This window comes from Cryptomeria japonica, chromosome 1, assembly GCF_030272615.1.
Source record: "Cryptomeria japonica chromosome 1, Sugi_1.0, whole genome shotgun sequence".
NCBI lineage: Eukaryota > Viridiplantae > Streptophyta > Pinopsida > Cupressales > Cupressaceae > Cryptomeria > Cryptomeria japonica.
Window position 1 is genome coordinate 131,972,746 of NC_081405.1, and position 23,374 is coordinate 131,996,119.

General features: G+C 35.1%; 1 protein-coding gene and 1 long non-coding RNA gene across 2 annotated transcripts in view; one reads left to right on the forward strand and one right to left on the reverse strand.

The window, feature by feature from the left end:
• The window catches only part of LOC131063051 (uncharacterized), a 68,087-nt gene that overhangs the window by 14,084 nt on the left and 30,629 nt on the right, over positions 1–23,374 (forward strand). The window lies entirely within an intron of this gene.
• Positions 6,551–23,374, reverse strand: part of LOC131063050 (diacylglycerol O-acyltransferase 1A) — a 95,143-nt gene continuing 78,319 nt past the window's right edge. The window contains exons 15-16 of the mRNA XM_057996827.2: positions 7,463–7,516; positions 6,551–7,151 (exon numbers count right to left, since the gene is read on the reverse strand). Coding sequence (XP_057852810.1) covers positions 7,047–7,151; positions 7,463–7,516 — 159 coding nt within the window. The 3' untranslated portion in view covers positions 6,551–7,046. The remainder of the gene's footprint in view (positions 7,152–7,462; positions 7,517–23,374) is intronic.

Consider the following 23,374-nt stretch of genomic DNA (forward strand, 5'->3'; position numbering starts at 1 on the left):
AAGGTGTTACTACCTTTAACTTAATAACAATTTTGATTTGATCTGATTGATGGTGATGTTAATGGATGTTTTTGATTCCTTTCTTTATATCTCTAAGTGTGAGGGAGAGGTCACACCTCTTCATCATGTATGCCCTTTGGCAAGAGACAAACCCTTTTACCATTAGCACCCTTTGAAAATAGTTCAACTCTTCATTATTTCTACTCTTTGAAAGGGACACAACCTTTCACAATCAAATCTACACTTCTTATTTAAATCAAATTTGCACTTCTCATTCCAAAATTATCCCCTATTCAAATGAGTTATCTTCTCCCCTTTATACCTCATATTTGGGGTAGTCACAGCGTATCATATCATGCATTTGACCATTCATTAACTTCAATCAAATTTTAATTATATTTAATCATATTCTTTTATATTTTACTTTAATCTTTATTTTTATTCTTTTGTATTTTAATTTTATTATTATTATTTATTATTAAATTATATTTCAAAGTGGGGACATTACATTCCTCCAAGGCATCTCATTTTTACCAAATTTTGGATTCATCATGACCAAGCTTGTCACAAAAAGAGAAATGATCATCCAATTTCTTAGTCTTGGAGGTAGAATCATGAAACTTAAAAATAATTAGCATGCGTGGACTTCTAATTGCACTTAAGCTTTGATTTGGAGGGAGACTCACCACTTGAAGTAGATTATGCCTTAGGCATCCTTTTATTCCTATATTTTCCCTTTAAAGATTGAGCCACCAAGCCCCGCCTTTGAGAACTAGGAAGTGCAACAAATTAAATTAGCTTGGCATGTTTTATAGTAGGATGCTCACAAAACAACTAAAAGATGAACATCTAAAATAATCTCTAAAATATCCATAATAGAATAGAGAGTAGATGAAAACACTTGAAATGGACCCTCCAACTTAGGAAAAATTAGAAAGATACATTATTTATTAGTTTTATTATATGCATAGACTTTTAGGTGTGACAATGTCAAAAGAAAGTCCCCAATAATACTAAAATCGTTTAGAAAGTAATTTTAAATCCACCTCTAATTGAAAAACATAACCTGTTGATGGCACAAAGTAATTAATCAAATTTCTTTCATACAAGCTTTTGTTTGTACACTCCACAATGTGAAACAATGAATTATTAGATACACACAATCACATGAGCCCCATGGCTTTATCTAACCTATTCTTATAAACAAATTTCAAACTCATCAATAAATTCAAATGTTTTATCTTTCAAGTTTTGTTGAAGTTCTTTAGATTGTAATAATTGTATTATTTTTAATTTTTGTGTGTAATAGTTGTGTGAAGTGAGGAGTTCAACAGTCTTAAGCTTTGCCATGATTAACAAAAAAACAAAAACAAAAAACACTTAATTCATAATTTACATCCCAATATATATTAAGACAATTTGAACTCACTTTTATCTAGTTCTTACAATTTCAAAACTAAAAAGGAACCCACTTTTCTATTTCTATACCATTTGATTTGACTTAGTCAACAAAAGGATTTCTCCATAGTAGAATAATGAGATTTATCACGTATAATTACTTTAGTGCTCTTGGACTTGTGAAAATTCCAATGAATTTGTAGTACTTTAAATTAAGGTTGAAATAAGTGATGAGTACTTGTACTTCTAAATGGACGATGAGTGACACAGGAAAAAGTAGTGTCACGCTATAGAGAAAAGTCATGGTGATTCTTGAACAAAAATCACAAAAAATTATGGTATTTTCAATAAAATCAACTGAAAACTCACCACAATTCTATATAAAAAGAAAAAAGTGGTCAATTTTTTTCTTTAAAATAAAATAAAATCCCATTTGACATGTTTATTTCAATCTGACTAGGATTTATTTGTGATGTGACCAACTATTGTGGAAACATGGCAACAATTTACACCCCAATATATATTAGGACATAGCATGCAAAATTTCTCAAATATATTTGATCTCACTTTGATCTAGTTCTTACAATTTCTAAACTAAAAAGAACCCACATTTCTCTTTCTATACCATTTGATTTGACTCACTCAACTAAAGGATTTCTTCATAGTAGAATAATGAGATTTATCACGTATAATTACTTTAGTGCTCTTGAACTTGTGAAAATTCCAATGAATTTGTAGTACTTTAAATTAAGATTGAAATGTGATGAGTACATGCACTTTTAAATGGAGGATGAATGACTCACAAGAAAAAATAGTGTCACTATAGAGAAAACTCATGGTGGTTCCTAAGCAAAAACTCACCAAAAATTGTGGAGTTTTCAATAAAATCAACTAAAAACCCACCACAAATCTATATAGAGGAAAAAAGTGGTCAACTTTATTTTATTTTTAATCCCATTTGACATTCTCTTTTCATGTGACTAGGGTTTTTTTGTGAGGTGACCAAATATTGTAGAAACATGGCAGCAATTGCAGGTTAATAAAACATTTATAGGTTTTAGGGTTACTAAACAAATAAAATTTGTATGACATTGCAAAATATATGTATTCAAATTTTGGATCCTATTATATATTTCTATTTTATTTGTGCCATTGTGTGTATCTAAACTCTCAAATAGTAAGTTATTAAATATTATGTATATATAAACTAAATGTTAATTTTTTTTTGTGTATGCACATAAATAAATACGTAGGTATCTGATTAAATTCTTATATCTAAAATTAAGTGACAAACCACACATAATTTTTTTTAAAAAATATATAGTTGTATATGTATGACATATATTATTACAAATTTATAATCATAATCACAAAAGTCATATAAGCAAAAATTTCATTTTCCTAAATTTTGTAAACATCAAATATACATTATTTTATAATCATCTTGCAACATTTCTAAGCTAGATTCATATATTTCTTGTACATAAAGGTGTCATTGTTTTTAATTCAAATGAGTTTTCATAAACCAAATAAGAGATAATCTCCAAGAAGAGAGCTCTTACTTGAGGCTCTTTAATTTCTTGTTCAACCACCAATGGTAAACACTATTCAAATTTCATACTAAATCTTGCACCTGCAATAAAACTCAACAAGGAGGCTAATGGATGTTTGCTTGCTTGTGTATACATGTGTTTAAGTTTAACCGTGGTACCGCCAAATAATATATCTATATGTATTTATAAACCTAAAGACATTTGTTTCATTCTATTCTACCATATGTATTTTAATTAGAAAATTATGCACCTCCAATAAAATCATACACCTATGCATCTCATGATTAGATCCCATGGTTCCTTAAGTTTCCTTTGACCTTGATAATAATTTATTGAGCTTCAAAACCAACTATCCATTTGAATTTTGGACCATTAAGTTGGTCTTACAGGCTACTAATTTTAGCTAGTTAGAGATGCCTTTTCTCATTGTCTTTGTAACCCTCAACATAAGCGCTCTTACAATGTAACTTCCATCTCATAGATACTCTTATTCCAAAATTTCATCATTTGTTAAGAAATACTATCATATTTGTTTACAGAAACTTGTTGCATTTATTTCAAAATGCAATTATAAACCCAAAAAGAGTATTACTAATTTTAATCTTGTCTCTTTTTTGCTAGGTTCCATTTGTATTTTTCTAAAGAAAATGGCTTCTGCAAGTAGAATTGGTGGCAAACTAAAGGATCCCTGAAAACATGGTACATAGGTGCACTGCAATTTGAGGTTATTTGTACTCATTGCATTTAGCCTATGAACGGTGGCATAAATTGACTCAAATATAACCTTGCACGAATCCCTTGTTGAGATGTTAGGTCATGTGAAAAAGCTACTAAAGGGTTTGAAACGGAGGCAAAAGAACTTTGTTGCATCTGAGCGAAGGAAGACAGATGAAAAGAGCACATAGGCAATAACAACACCAATCTAAGATTTTAGTTCTACAAGGTCACAAGGAGATATGGAGGTCTCTTCTTCCATTGGGCCATGGATACAAGAATCAAAAAATGTGAGTAGCCATACTTTTAGATTTTTTGTACCCCATAATACTCACGGGGTGCAACTTCCATTGCAAAGTATTGCATGGAATAGAGAATTGCAACATGAGACGAAATTGGCAATGTGCAAGATTTTTGTATTACAATAATATTTCATTCAATGTTGCTTCTGGTTTTTATTGGAAATAATTGGTCACTGCATTGGTTGTGGTAGGGAAGGGGTTCAAGGCCTCAAGTCATTACGAGTTGTGTGGGCTATTGTTGTAGGATGAGGTCCATAACACATGCTAACTAGTGGAAGAACAAAAGAAAATTTGGAAAAGGAAAAGTTGCATCATTTTATTTTATTAGATGGGTGATGGATAGCAGAATTAGGACATTTATCAACCTTTTAGTGGCTTTAGGGATATAGTTGATATTTTTAAAATCGTTTAATGCCTCCAATGAAATAAAAAATGTAGATACCTGGTGCAACGTGTTGGCTGAGGTGGTGATAGAAGTGGGAGAGCCAAATGTCATTCAAATTGTGACCAACGATATATTTGCATATGTGAAAATTGGTAAATTTCTAGAGGTGAGACACCTGACATTATTTTGGAGCCCTTGTGTTGTCCATTGTTATGACTTACTCCTCAAGGACATAAGCAAACTATGTTGGGTGAAGAATGCTATTGAAAATGGAAGGAATATCACAATGTACATCAAAAACCACACATGGGTCCTCAATCTAATGAGAAAACACATTAATGGTAAGGATCTTGTATATTAGCTGCTTTGCCCAACCTTTAGAGTATGCTTGTGAGTCAAAGATGGTTGGAGAGTCCTTATTGTAGAACAATTGAAAAACAAAATGGCGTGAATACCGTTTTTTTAATAATAGCTTTACTAAAGTCATGGAGGAGATCATCAATGTAAGTTTTCAAATTTCGATTGATGATTTATTTTTTAATTTTTTAATATTACAATTTGCTATTTTATACATTTTTTTTGTATTTAGGTGTCAACTATTCGTTAGGGTCCTACAATTGGAAGATGAGGATTGAAACCCCATGGAGTATCTATATAAGGCCATGGGTAAGGCTAAAGAGGCAATTCAACATTTGCATGTGTAAGGCTAAAGAGGTGATTCAACATTTAGATTTATACTTTTCATTATACCAAAATTTGAAAAATTAATATGTATTAAACTCAAATCTTGATATATATATGATGGAGATCAATTTTTTTTGTGTGTATTTTTGAAGAATATTTTTAAAAAATTATGTATTTTCAGATGTTCAATAAATTTGTCGATTCTTCTTCAAGTTTAAATTTTTTGGGCTTGTTCAGTTATTGTTGAGCTTGAGCTTTTCCAACTATGCCTTAAATACAAAACTCTTTGTTCCAACTCTTCAAGTGGACTTTCAATTATATGAAAACTTCCAAAATAACTGTAATTGTTTACATCTAGAAAAATTTGTGGAATATCAATATTTGCATCCTCTCACAACAATCCTAACAAATCATGTCACCAATTTTTTTTTTATCATAATTTACTCCTGCTTTGTGGGAATGCATAGTACTAGTGAAGACCAAGGCCTCTAAGAATGAAATCAATCTTTGGGGCATCCAATAACATAAAAAATCCTAGGGCCAAGATGGAAAGATTAGGACTCTTATTTCTCATTTAATTTGTCAATGTAATGCCAAGGTTATGGAGACAAGGTTATGGAGATTGTCTTGCCGATCTTTGAGTAATCTCACCTTCTAAAATTAAAAAATGATAAAAGTATCATTTAAACTTTAGTTCCCATGGTGTCACTCAAAGAAAAAGGAAATCGAATAAACATTTACACCCATCATAGGAACATAAAAGCATACTTACTACTTTGATCCTTGTAAAGAAACATCAGAGTTCACATGAAAATCCCAATGATTTCATGTAGTGCCTAAGTTACTGAGATTTTTAATCCACCTAACGTTTTTCAATACAAGCACCTATAAGCCTGGGGTTGTGAATTTGAGCTCTAAAATTAGTATCATTATGACTCTAGTTTGCATAGTTTATTGTTAAATTAATAAATTATTACTAATATGACAAACTTCCAGATCTAGAGTGGCTTTAACTACAACGTTTGCATGCAACTTACTTTCCACTGCAGGTGTAAAACTGCTCTACGGCACTTGCAGTATGGCCCAGACATTGTCTAGTATCACATAATTAATTTTTACCAATTGTAATGGTTCAAAAACTCTGATAAGACTAAAAATTATTTCATTGAATATAACGTCATCTTTCTGTGTGCCATTTTTTCTCTACCACTAATATTTTTACTAAAAACTGCCCTCGAAGATACTCGTCATTAAATGAAACATCATCTTTCTATTGTGCTTTTCTTCTCCATAAACACTTTTCACTGATTAACAGTATTATGTTAACATTGTTCTTGCCTGAAAATACTGCTACCTCAACAATCCTTGATCTGAGTGCATTCAAATCTTACATTCCCTCTTAAATGTGCAAAGTAAATGATGCAGTCAAACAGTAATTAGAGTTTGCTTAGCAAATGCTTATTTATTAATTTATTTATGCATTGACTTCACAAAATAGCATCAAAAAGTTCCTATGCATAACAAATAAATGAGTTTCATTAAAATGCTTGAAATTACAAATTATTGGCTTCAAAAAGCCATTGCAAAATGGCCTCACATATATCTCAATGTCTTTTATACCTCATTTTGAAACAAAAAATTCTCTAATTAAAAAATATGGCTGTACCTAAGAGACTAGCCTGTTTTGCTATTGACAATCTATGGCAGCTTCTATGATACTACACTACTTTAATATTTTGTTCTAGAAAAACAGTTCCCAATTTTCTTATTTTAGATGATGAATCCACCATATAATTTTAGTAACACTTCATCGATCAATTATCCAAGCTTTCATTGAAGATATATTGCGATTCCCAAGATTTCTATCTGCAAAAAGAATTGCCTGCGATTTCAACGCCATTTAAATTCTCATCCAGTTGCTATTAGCCTGTTTGTACATGGAAGAAACGGGGCCGTTGGGTAAAGCACTTATTTACAAGATTTCTGTTTGTTTCTTCTCAACAGGACCACTTACTTTCTCCTTTCCTCCTGATTAATAACATCATGGTAATAAAGTAGGACACACATTGGCTGCCCCAGAATGCTGAAAAAGAGCCAGAATATGATATTCCCGACCTGCAAAGCAATACAGTATATCAACTTAATAAAATGGACAAAACACAAATAGATTATTAGAGATTTTAGGCTTCCACAGTCGATAATAATTATAAATTAAGAAAAAGAAACCGCTCAAAAATTATCTTTCTCAATAACAACCTATTTTTCCCTACAACTTATAATAATGCTCATCACATCTTTTAGTTACAGAAAGGAGAACCTGCTCTTGATGCTAGCAATGATAAAAATCCGAGCAACATGAAATTAAAGATCAGTTCTTTGACTTTATTGCACACTATAGAGTTGGAGAAAAGAGGAAATAATTGTACCATTGTGTTCTGAAACTTATTTTGCAAGTAGTTTGTTAGCACCACCAGTGGAATCTGTTGCAGAATTTCATACCAAAATAAGAATCATAAGAACCAATACTTGCAAAACTAAACTGCATGTTTCAAGTGTATTTAAATCTTGAAGTTCAAAAGGCTGGCTACAAAAACAAATTGCTTAAAAATAAACAGACAAGCAGTCTCCTTGACCCATTAATTGCATTTGCACAGGATACATAAACATTACAGAATATGCCAAATAAATGAAAATTTAAAAATTTCATCTGACAGAGAGGACAAGTCTGGCAGTGAGGCAGAATGTGTTTCAGTAAAAAAGTAAATGAGAATTTTTAATTGGAATAACTACAGGTTTCTCTTCAAATTCCATATCAAGAAGCTTGAGACTAGAGACAATGCCATTACTAATGGGAAAGACCCAGCGAAGCATATGTCCCACAGTAATTGGGCATACATGAAGGTGTATGGTTATAACTTCATCATATTTATCACAAATATAATAATCAATTTTATTGTTTCAACAATAAATTTTTTACTAATGATAAAAAAGTACATATTAGGAAGGCAACAAAGTTTATAGAATAATATTGTTCTGCTCAATACAGTCCCGTCCATAGATAAAATAACTACTACAAACAATATAATTATAGGACTGCCTTCTTGAAAAAGATGTATATTCTTCCAATAATCAACAACAGCAATGGTCAGAAAAAAAAGAAATATGGATCCATGATAATATCAGGCGAGGGCCTCTAAGAGTGGCCCATTACAAACCACGCTGCATATAAGAGCGTAAAGATGAAACGTATGTTCAAGATCTCAATGAGATAGGCAAGAGGAAAGGGCAGCAAAACCAATTCTTCCAATCCTGCACTGCAAGGAGAGAGGCAAATGCAAGTAGAAAAATACAAGCAAAAGAAATGTCGTCACTGCCCACAAATGCAAAGATCCAAAGAACCATTGTGACCATTACATTATAAATGGATGTACCCAAGAGAAGTGCTGGAAGTTCCATTTGGAGCTTTATCCCTAGAAACACAAGGAACAAAAGAAGGCAAAGCATCCAAGTTGACCAAGATCTTAGGAACCTCTCTCACATCTAGTTGACCATAAATATTGATCTTAGGAACCTCTCTCACAATCTTAATTGCTACTTGAGATGGATTCATAAGGATTCCAAAATACTAGTCACAAGATGGATTCAATGAGGCACCTCTGAGATTGCCACTTGATAGAGGATTTTGGCATATAGTGGAATTTAAACAAGTTCCAAACTTGTCATTACTACTTCTTATTGCCATCCAATTCGATCAACAAAAAATACAAGCAATTTCAGTATCAGTGAATGCTGGTGATCAATAATATTCATCAAAGCCACAAGTTAGCTAGAAAACCCCAGCACAGACTTACAATTTTATATCTTCAAGGTTTTAATTTTGGATGCATCGATATTCTTTTTGTTGTTTGCCTGTGTAGGATAAAAAATAGTGCCAAACCACTGCCAGTTTGAATGCGACCACTGTCAAGAAGAAGTTATTTTGTATGCTACAATGTTTGTATTAACATCTTCTTTCCTTTTGTCATGTTAGCAAGCCATTTCCCATGCCCAGCTAGCATCTTAGAAAAGGACTGTTTCTGCCAAGCACGCTACTGTGTATCATTCAAGCACGTGATCTATTTTATTGCTGATGTTATGAGTTTGGAAGAAATGTTTTTTGCACCCACCTGATAAAAACATTGAATGAGGACTGTTCATGGCGTCAAGGTGAGAACGCCATTCTGAAGGTAAAGTATTCAACTCGAGCAATGAATCTTACTTATTCGAAGTAATATAGCAGCAATTTATAGAGGTATTTTTAGATTGAACTTTGTGGTTAAATTACAATGTTTATGTATTCTGGTGTATCAATTAAAGATCAAGTCATACTTAGCAGAGTTGAATAAAGCAATGAAATTGAGTTGAAATGACTGTGAGATCCAATTTTGGTGTCGAAATGTTTTGTACATTCATTAACAAGGTGTAAATAAGACTAAGAGACAACAAAGTGGTATGTAAACATTTGGAGCATAGGTGGTTTATGACTTAGAGTCATTGCTTGTATTGAGGGTAGTCATAGGTTCAGAATTCACAAAGGTTTGCAAGGAATTTCATGAAGTTTTTGACAGGGTGCAAGCATTGTGTTGAAAAATTGGATGAAAGATTGAATCTGAGATTTGTTGATCAGTTCTAAAGAACTGTGATCAGTTCTAAAGAACTGTGACCTTTGTTTGATTAACAACCAAGAGATTAGTGGTTTGGAACTCTCACTGTTCATCTTAAAATCAATTTTCTTATTGGCCTATTGATTTCAATGCAAGTTGCATAGACTTCAAAGAAGGATAAATAAAGGATCAGAAAGAGCTACTATTTTACAATTTAGTTCATGTCATGCCCCGTCCTTGATCATCATATTTTTTCCTAATCAATGAATATAACCTAAATGTAGCAATTAAATTATTATTAATTAATGGATGTTTATTAATTTAATATTTAATTTGAATATGAAATAAATGTAGCAATTATTATTAATTAATGAATGTTTAATTAATATTATTATTAATTAATTGATAAATGATATTCATTATGTAATATGTAATGGTTTTAATGAAATAATATTATCAAAATAAATGGGCCACGGGTCCTCTAAGGGACCCACGTAGCCTTTAAAAGCAACCATTCTTTGAAACGGTCACTTCCCTTGGAAAGGCAGTGACTCTTCTTTAAATCGCCACCTCCTCACTCTTATAAAGCATGGAGAGGAAGGCAAGGTAGGGGGAGGGGATTCGGTGAATGAAACAAGGAGGAAAAAAGAACATTAAGTCAAAGTCACAGCATTTTCAACAAAACTTCAAAGACTAGAAAGAATATAAATAAGGAAGAGCAAAGTCTGCTCACAGCAGTCAGACAGAACATTAAGAGGAGATATAAATCATCTGAGGGAAATCGAATGGTCTTGTTAAGGAACAATAAACTCAGAAAATAATCACTATCACTGGCATGCTGTAGATCCATCTCTGCTGTCACAATAATAATATATATTAAAATAGTATGGATTCACATATGGAACTTGTGTTTCTGCATTTCATAGACATTATCATAGTTCCCTGAAGTAATTTTAATTATATATGGAATGCAATATCTGAAGATTTTCTACTATTAGAAATACATTATTTTATTTGCAACACTCTATTTGATTTTTATCGTGTATTTAGTAGAGATTATACTTATCATATTAGAATCAGTTATGATTAATATGTCCAAGTTATATGCATCATTCATCATGTAAAGTATACATCTTAGTAAAGACCATGTACATTTGCACTTTAGAAATACATCCTTGTGAGGGAAGGGAATGAGATGTAATGGAGGGGTGGTGAGGGGCTCATGGGTAGGCCGTTCTAGAATGACCCAAGTGGCATCTAGGACCTTGAGGGTCTTTACCTGAAGGAGTCAAGGAATCCAGTAACATTCTCTACTTAACCCCACAAGACATTAATAATGTTAGAGATGAAGGATGAATAGGAAAAGCAGATACAAGCACCCCACTAGGTAAGGACCTTGAGTCGATGTCCATGTTGCTTGCCACCAGGGCCAAGAGGGCCAAAGTTTCGCTCTTGGGCTTAGTGTGAGATGGCTTTGGGCAGACCTACCATATTTCTTCTCTCACGTGTTTGAAATGGTGTTATAAATACTGTAAGAATATCATGTGTTATGGACTAACCCTAATAATGGATCTATATTATATATATGTGTGTATATTATGATTGCAGGATTCTATTCCAAGATCACATCAATATTATAGACATTTTACTTGGTAAAAAGGTAATCCTAACCCTAAGTTATTGCATTTGTGATTCATAGGCAAATTCTAAGGTAAATCCAAAAGGGTACATTACAGTTCAACAAACTTAAGGGGAGTTTTGTTTTTGGGGTCTTTGTCCTTAGAGTTATAAGGGAACATTTTCTTAAAATTTTGAAATCGTATGCATTGGAGTGATAGGTTTAATGTGTTCTGTTAACAAAAACTAAGGTGTTATAAGGATAATTTGGTCACATTGTAAAAGGTGCACTATCAATGGAAACTAACATTTGATGTCCACCTATAGTTTTTATTTTGCTCTATGTGACGTTCTCAAAGTAATAGGACTTCTAAATTTTGATTATCTTGTATCACATGATTTTCTTGCATAGTTGCTTTTTGATGCTTGGTGTCACAAATGCCACAAAAAGACAAAGCTTGAAGGTGATCATAAGGCAAACATTGAAGATAATGGATAAGGTAAAAATCAAAGAATTTATAAGGATTAAGTACTAAGCAATGTCGAAGAGGAAATCAAAGGCATCCGAGGTTGGAGGGGTTTCCCCATCTTGAGCTAGCTTATTGCTGTGATCGTAGATTGTTTGAGAAGCACCATCAAGTTTGTGTCCCTTCATGGAGCAAGAGGGGTCTTGGTACCTCTTGGAAATATTCGTGAACGATATAACCTTTGAAATAGTGCAGGTTAGCGTATTTTCAATTAATCATTTTGTAAATAACCTAACCTTTGAAATAAGTGGGTGTAAGGTATCTACATTTAGTTTGTTCCTATTATATGCTGGGAGGGATTCAGTTACCACAGCACTAGAAAATGGATATTGACGGAAAGTGGAATCTCGGAGAAGAGTTGTTCTCTCATTGCGCGTGGAGGTTGGGATTTGTTCTCTCATGTGTCACAGAGGATTTGCAGAGTTCAGCAATCAAGACATACACTAATGTGATCATTTTGGTGTGTGCTGGTTAAGAAAGGAGATTTGGTGAAAGCACTTCATCAAATTTCTAGATGGACTGGCTATGTTTAGTCCATGTGATGTCATCATTTGTTCAAATTGATGTATGGAGATTTTGCATGACATCTATAGACCATTAGGTTAGAAAGAAATATATAAATAAAATTGATATTAGTAATAGTTATTAGAATTAGATAAAATTTAAATAATGTTATTGGTTTTATGTTGTTGGGTGTTGTAGTTGGACAAGAACACTTTCCCATTAGATAGCTTGGGTAGTTAAAGTAGGGGGAAACATAGGCTTTATATACAAAAGCAAGCAAATGTAAAAACTATCCCAAATAAGTCAAGATACGCTGAAGATATCAATAAATAATTCTTCATTTTTGGCTGCAATTATTGTGTAATCTATGTATTTGCTTCACCACATTCAATAAAGTTATTTTGTTTTGACTTGTGATGTCATCAATCCTGACCAAGCTGATTCTTTGCATTGGTAATTGTCATGATTATTTTTTCATTCAGACTGCCAAGTTTGAAATTCATTGGTGTTGATTGCTTCTCACTTAGTTTATGCATTAAGTAATTATATTTTTTTTTGGCAAAAACATGGATTTTTAACCTTGAAATCACACCCTCTTTTGTCTAAAAAACACATCCTATTTTCTGAAACATTTGTGCAACTATTTAACCTACATTTTGACATAAAGGTATCATATAATTTTTTTGACATTTTTACAAAATCATACCATGACAGGTTTTTTGCAAGTTTTTGATGTTTTTTCTATAAATTTGTTGGATTTTTTGTTGTTGTTTCTAGACTTAAAAACTAAGAATCAAATGAGTTTTTTTTAATGCCTAGGTTTTTGGTGTGTTTCAAACCTATTTTTTGGCATTATTTTTGATAAAATCGTGGATTTTGCAAAATGGCTAGGTTTCAAACCATATTGTGGGACTTCATATTTTGACAATTACTTTACATCATTGTGGCTGTCCGGTGTTGACTGAGGTTTGACTTGAAAAACTTGAAGTCTAATAGAATAGGATTTAGTTTTTCCATGACTACGAGTTGCAAGAGGGATGGCTTCAATTTCATTACCCAACATTATGTTAAAAGGCAGCCAATGCTTCACTAGCAAAAATTACAACACATGGAAGCAACGCTGCTCATGATCTGAGGATAGATACCTCAATAGGATCGTCCTCAGTACTGACATTGAGCGAGTGATTGCGGGTAAAGACCAAGACAAGTTTGACGAGTGTGATAGAGAAGCCATCACGCTGATAAAGTTATCAATAATCAATGAAATGCTTCCAAAGATCAAATAGGCAAGAACTCAACAAAAATTTGGAAGCACTTGCAAGATTGACACGAGACATCAAGTAAAGGCAAGGCCTTCTTCCTAAAAAATATGCTTTTCTCATTGATGGATGAGAAGATGGCTTTGCTGAAGTATTTGATGAAGATCATGTTAATTTTAGGATCAGACTGATAACAGTAACAGAAAATAACAAATGCAACACACATAACATGGTGATACCCTAGGAAAACCTCCCTCTTGGAGACGAAAAACCCAGCAAGAATGTCACAGATCAGATTAGGATAAACACAGTAGCAGATTACAATCTTAACCCTTCTTAGGGCACACAATAACTTATCTGATATATAGATCTGATCAGACTTGATGTCACCACCCAGAATGCAGATTGCTGATTATATATTGGAGTTCGCCCAGCCTAGGAAGAGTTCGCCCAGCAAGTTTGCTTTACCTAGAAGTTGATTGCTCAGCACAAAATAGGATTTCACCAAACCTAAGACAGGTTCACTGACTGGGACTTTAATTCGCTGCCCTATGATGATAACCGAACCTCAAGCTGCTGCCCTTTAGTTATTTGCTGATGCAGAGATGATTCGCACAAATGAATGACATATTGATTGCTTGATAAATATGTGATCTTCAATTGATCTTACATATATAGGGAATGATCCATTTAATTACCCTTGGTCGGCCTTGTATAGTTTTGGCGCCAAGTTACAATTTAATTCACAAGTTACATGTAATACAAGTTACACCCATCACCCAAATAGGGCCTGACCCAAATAGGGTTTACACGTTTACACAATAAAGTAGGATACCAAAATGCTAAGGCCAACAAGCCACTTAGCATTTTATGTACTAGGTCGACCCTAAAAGGGATCCGACCTAGCTACACATCAACACTCCCTCTTAGCTAGGGAGGATTCCTTCTGAATAACCACGTCACATGGTGACTACCACCATGGCTACTCCTAGAGGGTGGGTCCATCATGGCTACTCCCATGAATGAAAACATAAGTGCTTATTGTCATCTCAACATGACGTTCACCATAGCTACTCCCCAAGGGTGAATAAACACATCATGGAATTTCTTCCATGATATCCACCATACCTACTCGCAGAGGGTGGATCCACCATGCCTACTCACAGACGGTGGAAGAGGGCTTTCACCTCAAACTTCTCCCAGAGAAGAGTGCATTACCACCATGCCTACTCGCAGAGGGTTGATCGAGGGCTTTAACCTTAGACTTCTCCCAGAGAAGAATGCATCTCCACCATGCCTACTCGCAGAGGGTGGAACGAGGGCTTTCACCTCAAACTTCTCCCAGAGAAGAATGCATTAACAAGGGATTGCACCTCGAACTTCTCCCTCACAAAGAAGAACTCATTAACAAGGGATTGCACCTCGAACTTCTTCCTCATAGAGAAGAACTCATTAACAAGGGCTTTCACCTCAAATTTCTACATCACAGAGAAAAATGCATTAACCAAATCTTCATGATGATGTGGCTCCCTCTGAAGTTGAAATGTCAGGCTCCCTCTAAAGCTGAAATGTCAAACTCCCTCTGAAGTTGAAGCGTCAAGCTCCCTCTGAAGCTGAAATCAATCTTTTGACCTCCTTGTCCAAGGTTACCTCTAGTTATGTATCACCAACTCAGCTTTATGGCAGCAAGCTGTCTCTAGACTTCAGCTTGTGATGCTTCCTCACAGGATGCCTCAAAATCTTTCTTCCTTGAAGAAATGCTTATGGCCATCATCTTAGTTCTATGACTGCAAGTTCTTTCTCCTTCGAATCCTTCTTGGTCTGTCCTTTCTTTATCTTGAAAGACCGCCTGTAGAGCATAAGCAAGAGTGCCTATTGCTTCACTAAAATCCCCTTCATATTCCTCCCAAATGTCAATCTCCTCCTTGCAAATAGAATTTCCAAAAACCTATAACCTGAAGAACAACAAGCTGTGATGAAATATCTTGCATGTAAGGGGCAAGTTTCTCATGGTAAGTACATTCAAATGCAGCTTATTTGCTGCCAATGTAAATAACACACATATTTAATGACTACATATGCAATACATGAACATTTAAAGGACTACTTATCTCTTTATTGATTTTCCCAGCCATGTATTCAAGTGGAGACCCTGCAAAGTCTTGAGAACACTCTGTGGTTGATGAAGTCATCGCTGTCTATGGTGTAGTAGCATCACTGTGGTCTGCACACGAGGTTGTCCAGTATGGAAACAAAGATAACGAGCCAAGGTGATATTAATATTGCATCATGCAAGATAACATTGTTCCCCTCCACCATGATTTCTGGGCACCACGTGCGTCATCAGATAAGCCTTTATGGTTGGCATGCTTGCCACCATCTTGTGTGTAGAAGGAGAGGTGAAAAAAACTACTATCAATCTGATCACAACAAATTTGAACCAAGCTCTGATACCATGTTAATTTTAGGATCAGATTGATAACAGTAAACAAAAAATAACAAATGCAACACACATAACACAATGATACCCTAGGAAAACCTCCCTCTTGGAGGTGAAAAACCCAGCAAGAATGTCTCAGATCAGATTAGGATAAACATAGTAGCAGTTTACAATCTTAACCCTTCTTAGGGCACACAATAACTTATTTGATATATAGATCTGATCAGACTTGATGTCACCACCCAGAATGCAGATTGTTGATCATATATTGGAGTTCGCTTGTCTTGGAGAGAGGTCGCTCAGCATGAACAAGAATTCAGTAGTGCATAGCATGTTCGGCAGCCCAAAATGATAGTTCGCCTAGTAAGGAAGAGTTCGCACAGCAAGTTCGCTTTACCTAGAAGTTGATTGCTCAACATAAAATAGGATTTCGCCAAACCTTAGACAGGTTCACTGACTGGGACTTCAATTTGTTGCTCTATGATGATAACCGAACCTCAAGCTGCTGCCCTTTAGTTATTCGCTGATGCAGAGATGATTCACACAAATGAATGACATATTGATTGCTTGATAAATATGTGATCTTTAATTGATCTTACATATATAGGGAATGATCCATTTAATTACCCTTGGTCGGGCTTGTATAGTTTTGGCGCCATGTTACAATTTAATTCACAAGTTACATGTAATACAAGTTACACCCATCGCCCAAATAGGGTTTACACATTTACACAATAAAGTAGGACGCCAAAATGCTAAGGCCAAAATGCCACTTAGCATTTTATGTACTAGGTCAGCCCTAGAAGGGATCCGACCTAGCTACACATCAACAAATCAAAGAAATTCATGATCAATTGTGAGCCATAATTCGCGAGATGGAAAAAGATGTGGTGCTCATTACATTGAAAATCTGGATCAACATGCACATCAGTCTCCTAGGCAAGTAGCAGTACCATAAATTCTTAATGATAACCTGGATCAACATGCACATGACACAAAAATAGGCAACCCAAGTCATGGTGACAATAGTGACTTGGGTGACATGGCTCCTTAAAAGAGACCAAATGGTTGAAAACCATCATTGGTGATGTTCGGGAGGATGAAATGATCAAGGGTAGATCAGAGAGAGGCAAAACAAGAACATAGTTAACTTTTCTCTTATGGTCAATCTTCAAGCAATTTATGAGCCCCAAGAATTTGTGGAGGCAAAAAAGAGTTGAATGGGAAAAGCCCATGGAAATCGAACATAAGATTCTTATGAAATATAAGACTTGGGTTCTTTCAAATCAACTAACAGGGAAGAAACACATTGGCTGCAAATGGGTGGACAAAGTCAAGTATAGAGCTGATGATACACTTGACAAGTACAAAGTGTGATTGGTTGCAAAAGGGTTCTCACAAAGAGAAGGTATTGATTATGAGAAGACCTTTGCTCCTTCAACAAAGATGACCAACATAAGTTATGGCCATGGCAACTCAATTTGGCTGGAAAGTCCATCAAATGAATGTAAAAAAGTGCCTTCTTTGAAATGGTAATTGCATGATTGAATTAATGAAGATGAAAGAATACATATAGGTAATTACAGAACGATGTTTCTAAATGAAACAATCATGAACAAATGACTAAATTAGAAACAAGTTAAAACTAACTAAAGACTAACTAATCACCATTAATAATATAATAAATACATTAATGCCCTCCCTTAATGGTCATCCTATCAACTACACCAAGTTGCCCCCTAAATTTTACAAACTTGTCTAGGCTTAGAGACTCGATGAGAATGTCTACAATCTAGCCCACAGTTGGAACATACTACAAGACCACAATTCCATCTTCAACAAGCTGTCGAATGAAATGACAATGAAGCTCTACATGTTTGGTTCGCACATGGAAGATTGGATTTTTGGCAAGTTTCAACACCCCTTGATTGTCATAGAACAAGTGTGAAGGCCCTGCTTGAGACATTTTCATGTCAGAAAGGATCCTTTGAAGCCAAACTGCTCACATGCTTCCTTAATAGTTCCTCGATACTCTGCTTCTATCGAGAAAAGAGCTACTGCATGCTACTTCTTACTAGTTCATGTGACTACACCCGTACCAAGACTAAAGACATACCCAGAAGTAGACATCCTGTCATCAACATAACTGAAAAATTGATTGCTCGAAATAAACGGATCATTACATTGAACAATATACATGTATATATAGAGCCTACAAGATGATGTTCTATAAATAGAACTAGTCGTTAAAGTGAAATCAAATAAGCTAAAAAACTTTAAAAGTTAAATATAGCTTTAAAATCTAAATAAATAAGTTGACTAAAAAGCTAAATAGCTCAATAAGTCGACAACTAAGATGACCACTAAGAATAGAAGATGACCACTATAGAAGATATAATATTATTTTAACACCCTCCCTAATGGTCATCATACTCAATACCCTACAGAAAACGCTACAGGAGTTATGATCACAAATGCAAAGAACACTCTACTGCTATGGAGACCCTCCTAGGATCTGCAGAATGTAAATGACCAAGAGTACCAAAAGCCATACAAGCTAATGTAGCCCTCACACGCGAATTAGAGATCTGGCACACGTGAATTATTGAAGCCTGAAACCATGATTTTGAGGAAAAATCAGCAAACCCCTTTGCAGAAGAGTATTGAGCACTGTTTGCTCCAGCAACTCCTAAACAGACTACAAGATACCACAGTTGTAGATGTTCGCCCTAACAATGTGATTGAAAACTGATTGCAACAAAGCACAATTTTTGAGGAAAAAAAACCGATCAAAACAATTTTTCAAGAAAAAATCGTGAAAACCTAGACATCTGAGGTTACAAAACATTGTTTTTTGGGAAAAAAAACGGTAACACCCAGATAACAAAATCCCACGCAATCTTTGCAGATTACAGATGAGAATTTTTAAGGAAAAAAATATAAACCCTGCAAACAGTTTTTGAGGAAAAAAATGTTAAAACCCTAGGACTTGTAGAACGAGAGGTCTGGCCTAAATCAATCTGATCAAGGCAACGATATTTAAATATCATGAACATGCGTTGTTTCTAGGTGTTGTGGCAGCTGTTGAACTTTTGACTGTGCTCCAACTTGATGTTAGTCAAAGATGCCATCATAGAAACCGAGGTTGAATGTGGTCAACCTAGTGAAGGCAGGAGACAGAAGAAGCTGATTAAAAAATAAGAATAGAAGTAGTTGCAAAATGAATCTTGAGACCCTGGAGTGGAAGTCGAGGCACGAATACCAATGCACAAATTTCAAGGTTTGCTAAAAATCCCAAAAATTAAAATATCAAGGCTCAAATCCCGAGAAATATTTCTGTAGATAAAATGGAATTTGTTTGAAAAAAATCAGAAAAATATTTTGCAAAAAATAATCTTTTTTTAATAAACAAATAGTAAAAAAGGACGATTTTTTTAATAAAAAACTGTAAAAAAAAAGAAAGAGGGTAAAACCCTAGGCGCTAGTTAAACTCTAGCTGCATTCACAGAGCCCATCCAATCCACAAAACATGGGAGAAAATCAAAACACCCGCAAAAAAACAAGCCCAATGAAACCTTGGCTGCAGGGAAAAGGCAAACTATCACCGCACAAACAGTATTTCTCGCTGCCGCACACAGATCGAGCCACAAAAATGCAAAATTGCAGTTTGAAAAAAAATCGGGAACCCTAGATCACTGAATTGCGAAAGCACAGATCGCACGGCTAGAACACACTGCCCACCCCCAAAAAAATGCACAGCCATCTGGAAAAGACGTGCACAGTCGCGGAAATCGTGAAATATGCTGCCAATAAACCACACAGTCTCCGAAAAACCCAGACAAAAAACCTATGGCGGAAAATTGCAGCCAAAAGAAGCGCGAAAATTGCGCCGCTGTGGTTGACGAAAAACAAAAAATTGTAGGTTAAACACAAAAAATTGTGTCACGAAAACAGACGCCGAAAACCCCATCGCAGGAGACCATGAACCCTTGAATATGCAGAAACCATGATTTTTCCAACTTCAGAAAACCCTCGTGTCAACCAAAGAAAATCGCAGCTTCAGACTTGCGAAAAACTTGTGACCACGAACCCTAGCAACTGCCTCATAAAAGAACTTTGAATTACAGCTTAAAAAAAACCACAAACCACCAACGATTTTGTTTAAAAAAAAAATCGATTAAAAAAGATTCTGGAAAAAAGTTCTAGAAAGGGTTCTACAATTTTTTTCTGCCAAACTCTAAAAAATCTCATTGACCCGCTCTGATACCATATAAAATTGATTGCTCAAAATAAACGAATCATTACATTGAATGATATACACGTATATATATAGCCTACAAGACAATATTCTATAAATAGAACTAGTCGTTAAAGTGAAATCAAATAAGCTAAAAAACTTAAAAAGCTAAATAAAAAAAAGCTAACTAAACAAGCTAAATAAGTTGACTAAAAAGCTAAATAGCTAAATAAGTCAACAACTAAGATGACCACTAAGAATAGAAGATATTAATATTATTTTAACAAAAAACTGCCCAATCTAAGTTTGTAAAACCAATCAGTCAAGGATCTTTGCTTTTGCTGTAGAAAATGCCAAAGTCAGGTGTCCCTTTCACACATCTCAACACACGTTCCACTGCAACCCAAGGTTCTGATTTTGGGGCTGTCATGAAATGAGATATGTAGCTTACAGCATAACTAAGACCAAGTTTAGTGGCTGTAAGATAGATGAGCATAACTAAGACCAAGTTTAGTGGCTGTAAGATAGATGAGACTACCCACTAGTTGTTTGAATGCTAACTCCTTCACCATAGGTGAATCTGATTTGGCTGATAATTTCAGCCCTTTCTTCATATGTGTAAACAAAGGTTTGCAATCTTCTATCTTGAACTCATTCAACAAACTCCTGGTATACTTCGACTAAGAAAAGAAAATGCTGCCACTTGTCTACCAAACCTCTACATTGAGACAATAATGCAGAAGTCCCAAATCTGTCATATCAAATGCCTGACACAAGTTCTATTTGATTTTCTCAAGCAAGTGTTCAACACTTCCAGTAATGATGATATCATTGACATAGATGACAAGAAAAATAGTGTCATTACCAACACTCTTGACATACAAATTGGGATTCGAAGGACTTCTTTGAAAGCCCTATTCAGCCAAGTATCGATCAATCTTCATGTACCATGCCTTCGGGGCTTGTTTTAGACCATAAAGAGCCTTCACCAGTTTGCATACCTAGTGCTTTTTGCCTGCAACCTTGAAACCTTGAGGTTGTGTCATGTAGACCTCTTCCTACAAATCACCATTGAGGAAGGCACTCTTCATGTCCATTTGATAGACTTTCTAGCCAGACTATGCTGCTATGGCTAGAACCAGTCGGATTGTGCTCATCTTTGTTGTGGGAGAAAAGGTTTCCTCATAGTTAACTCCTTTCTATGAGAAGCCTTTAGCCACCAACCAAGCTTTATATTTATCAAGTGTTCCATCAGCTTTGTACTTCACTTTATAGACCCATTTGTAGCCAATGGGTTTCTTCCTTGGTGGAAGATCTGACACAACCCAAGTGTTATTCTTCAGAAAACTATGATAATTAGCTTACATAGCCTTTTCCTATTCAAGTTTACCTTTTGCCTCTAAATAAGTTTGGGGCTCATAAACACTTTGAATGTTTGCCAAAAGAGCAAAATTGACTATGTTCTTCTTCTTGCTCTTTTGCCTCTAGAAGATCTACCCTCAACAAGCTCATCATCCCAAACATCACCGATAAGTTTTCCCCGCCACTTAGGTCGAAGAGCAAAACCATCTACTTCCAAATCAGGTCAACATGACTTGGGCTACCTAGAATAAAATCATCTAGATGTTGATCTAGGTTTTCTTGAGGAATTCTAGTGGTACAATATCATGCCTAGGATATTCCACAACTTCATGTTCAAAATCATCGGAATCCCTCCCTTCAGGTGATGCTAATGGAAGCCTAACACCTATATTTGGTTTTTGCAGAAGCTGATCTTCAAGACACTAGATGGCAGAAGTAAGCTGAAAAAGCCCACTATTTTCATCGAAAACCACATCTCTATTGAATGTGAGACGGTCAATGTCCACATCAATCGGCCAATAGGCCTTATGATTGTAATTGTAGCTTGTAAGCATCAATTTCTGACTCTTGGAATCCAACTTTGTTCTCTTGGCATCATTAATCCAAGTATACGCAGTCGAACCAAATACCCTGAGGTGGCTGATTTTTTGTTTCCTCGCGAACCAAGCTTCCTCGGGAGTCATCTTCTTAATGGCTTGTGTGGGAGACCAATTCAATTCAGAAGGTATACTATAGTATAGACTGCTTCAACCCAAAATTTATTAGGCACATTCTTCTTCTCTATCATATCGAACCATCTCTATTATCGTTTAGTTCCAATGCTCAACAACACCATTTTGCTTTGAGAATAAAAACCCACATTTTTCTACTAAAATCATTGACAAACATAAGAAAATACCTAACACCAGTGATCGATGTATTCATTGGTCCACAAACATTTGCATGAATCAGTTGCAATACCTTGGGTGCTCTCCAAGCTTGTCCATCGAAGAATGGAGTTCGATGCCACTTCCTTGCTTGGAAAGCTCTGTAGGCACCATGTGTCTATTGCAAAATCTCAAGTAAGCCTTCTACTAGAGTCTCTCAAGTCAACTGAGAGAGATATGATAGGTTGAGATGCCCATACAACTGATGCTAAAGAGTGTTGATGGAAGAACTCTTTGCAGCCAATATCAATCAACCTATACAATCCATGATATTCAAGGCCAATAACAATTGTCTTCTTGGACTCCTTATCAACAATGTGGCACTTGTGTGCACTGAAGACGACATCCAGCTTCAGGCAATGTTGCATCATTTGACTAACAAAAAAAAGATTGAGCTCCATGCTCAGAACATAGTATACGTTGAGAAATATCGCCCTTGCCGACTACTGTATACTCTTCACCTCCTCCAAAGATCACTGAATCAGAGCAAGTTGTGTACTCCATGAACCAATCTCTTCTATGTGTGAAATGTCGAGAAGCTCCAAAATCAATGTACCAGGCAAATGAATTAACTTGGTTTGCAGGTCTTTTGGCCATAAAAGTGTAAAAAGAAGATTCCTCCTACTTAGTATGCTCTGCAACATGGGCCTTTTGTTGAGACTCTCCATGGTTGGATTGCTCATCAACCAACCGTTTTCTACATTGCTTCTTCATGTGGCCAAGTTTACCACAATAGTGACATGTGATAACCTTCTTGGAACTACTTTCAAGTTTGCTCTATCCTTTTGGCTAAAAGAACTTGCCTTTGCCTTTGTCCTTGGCT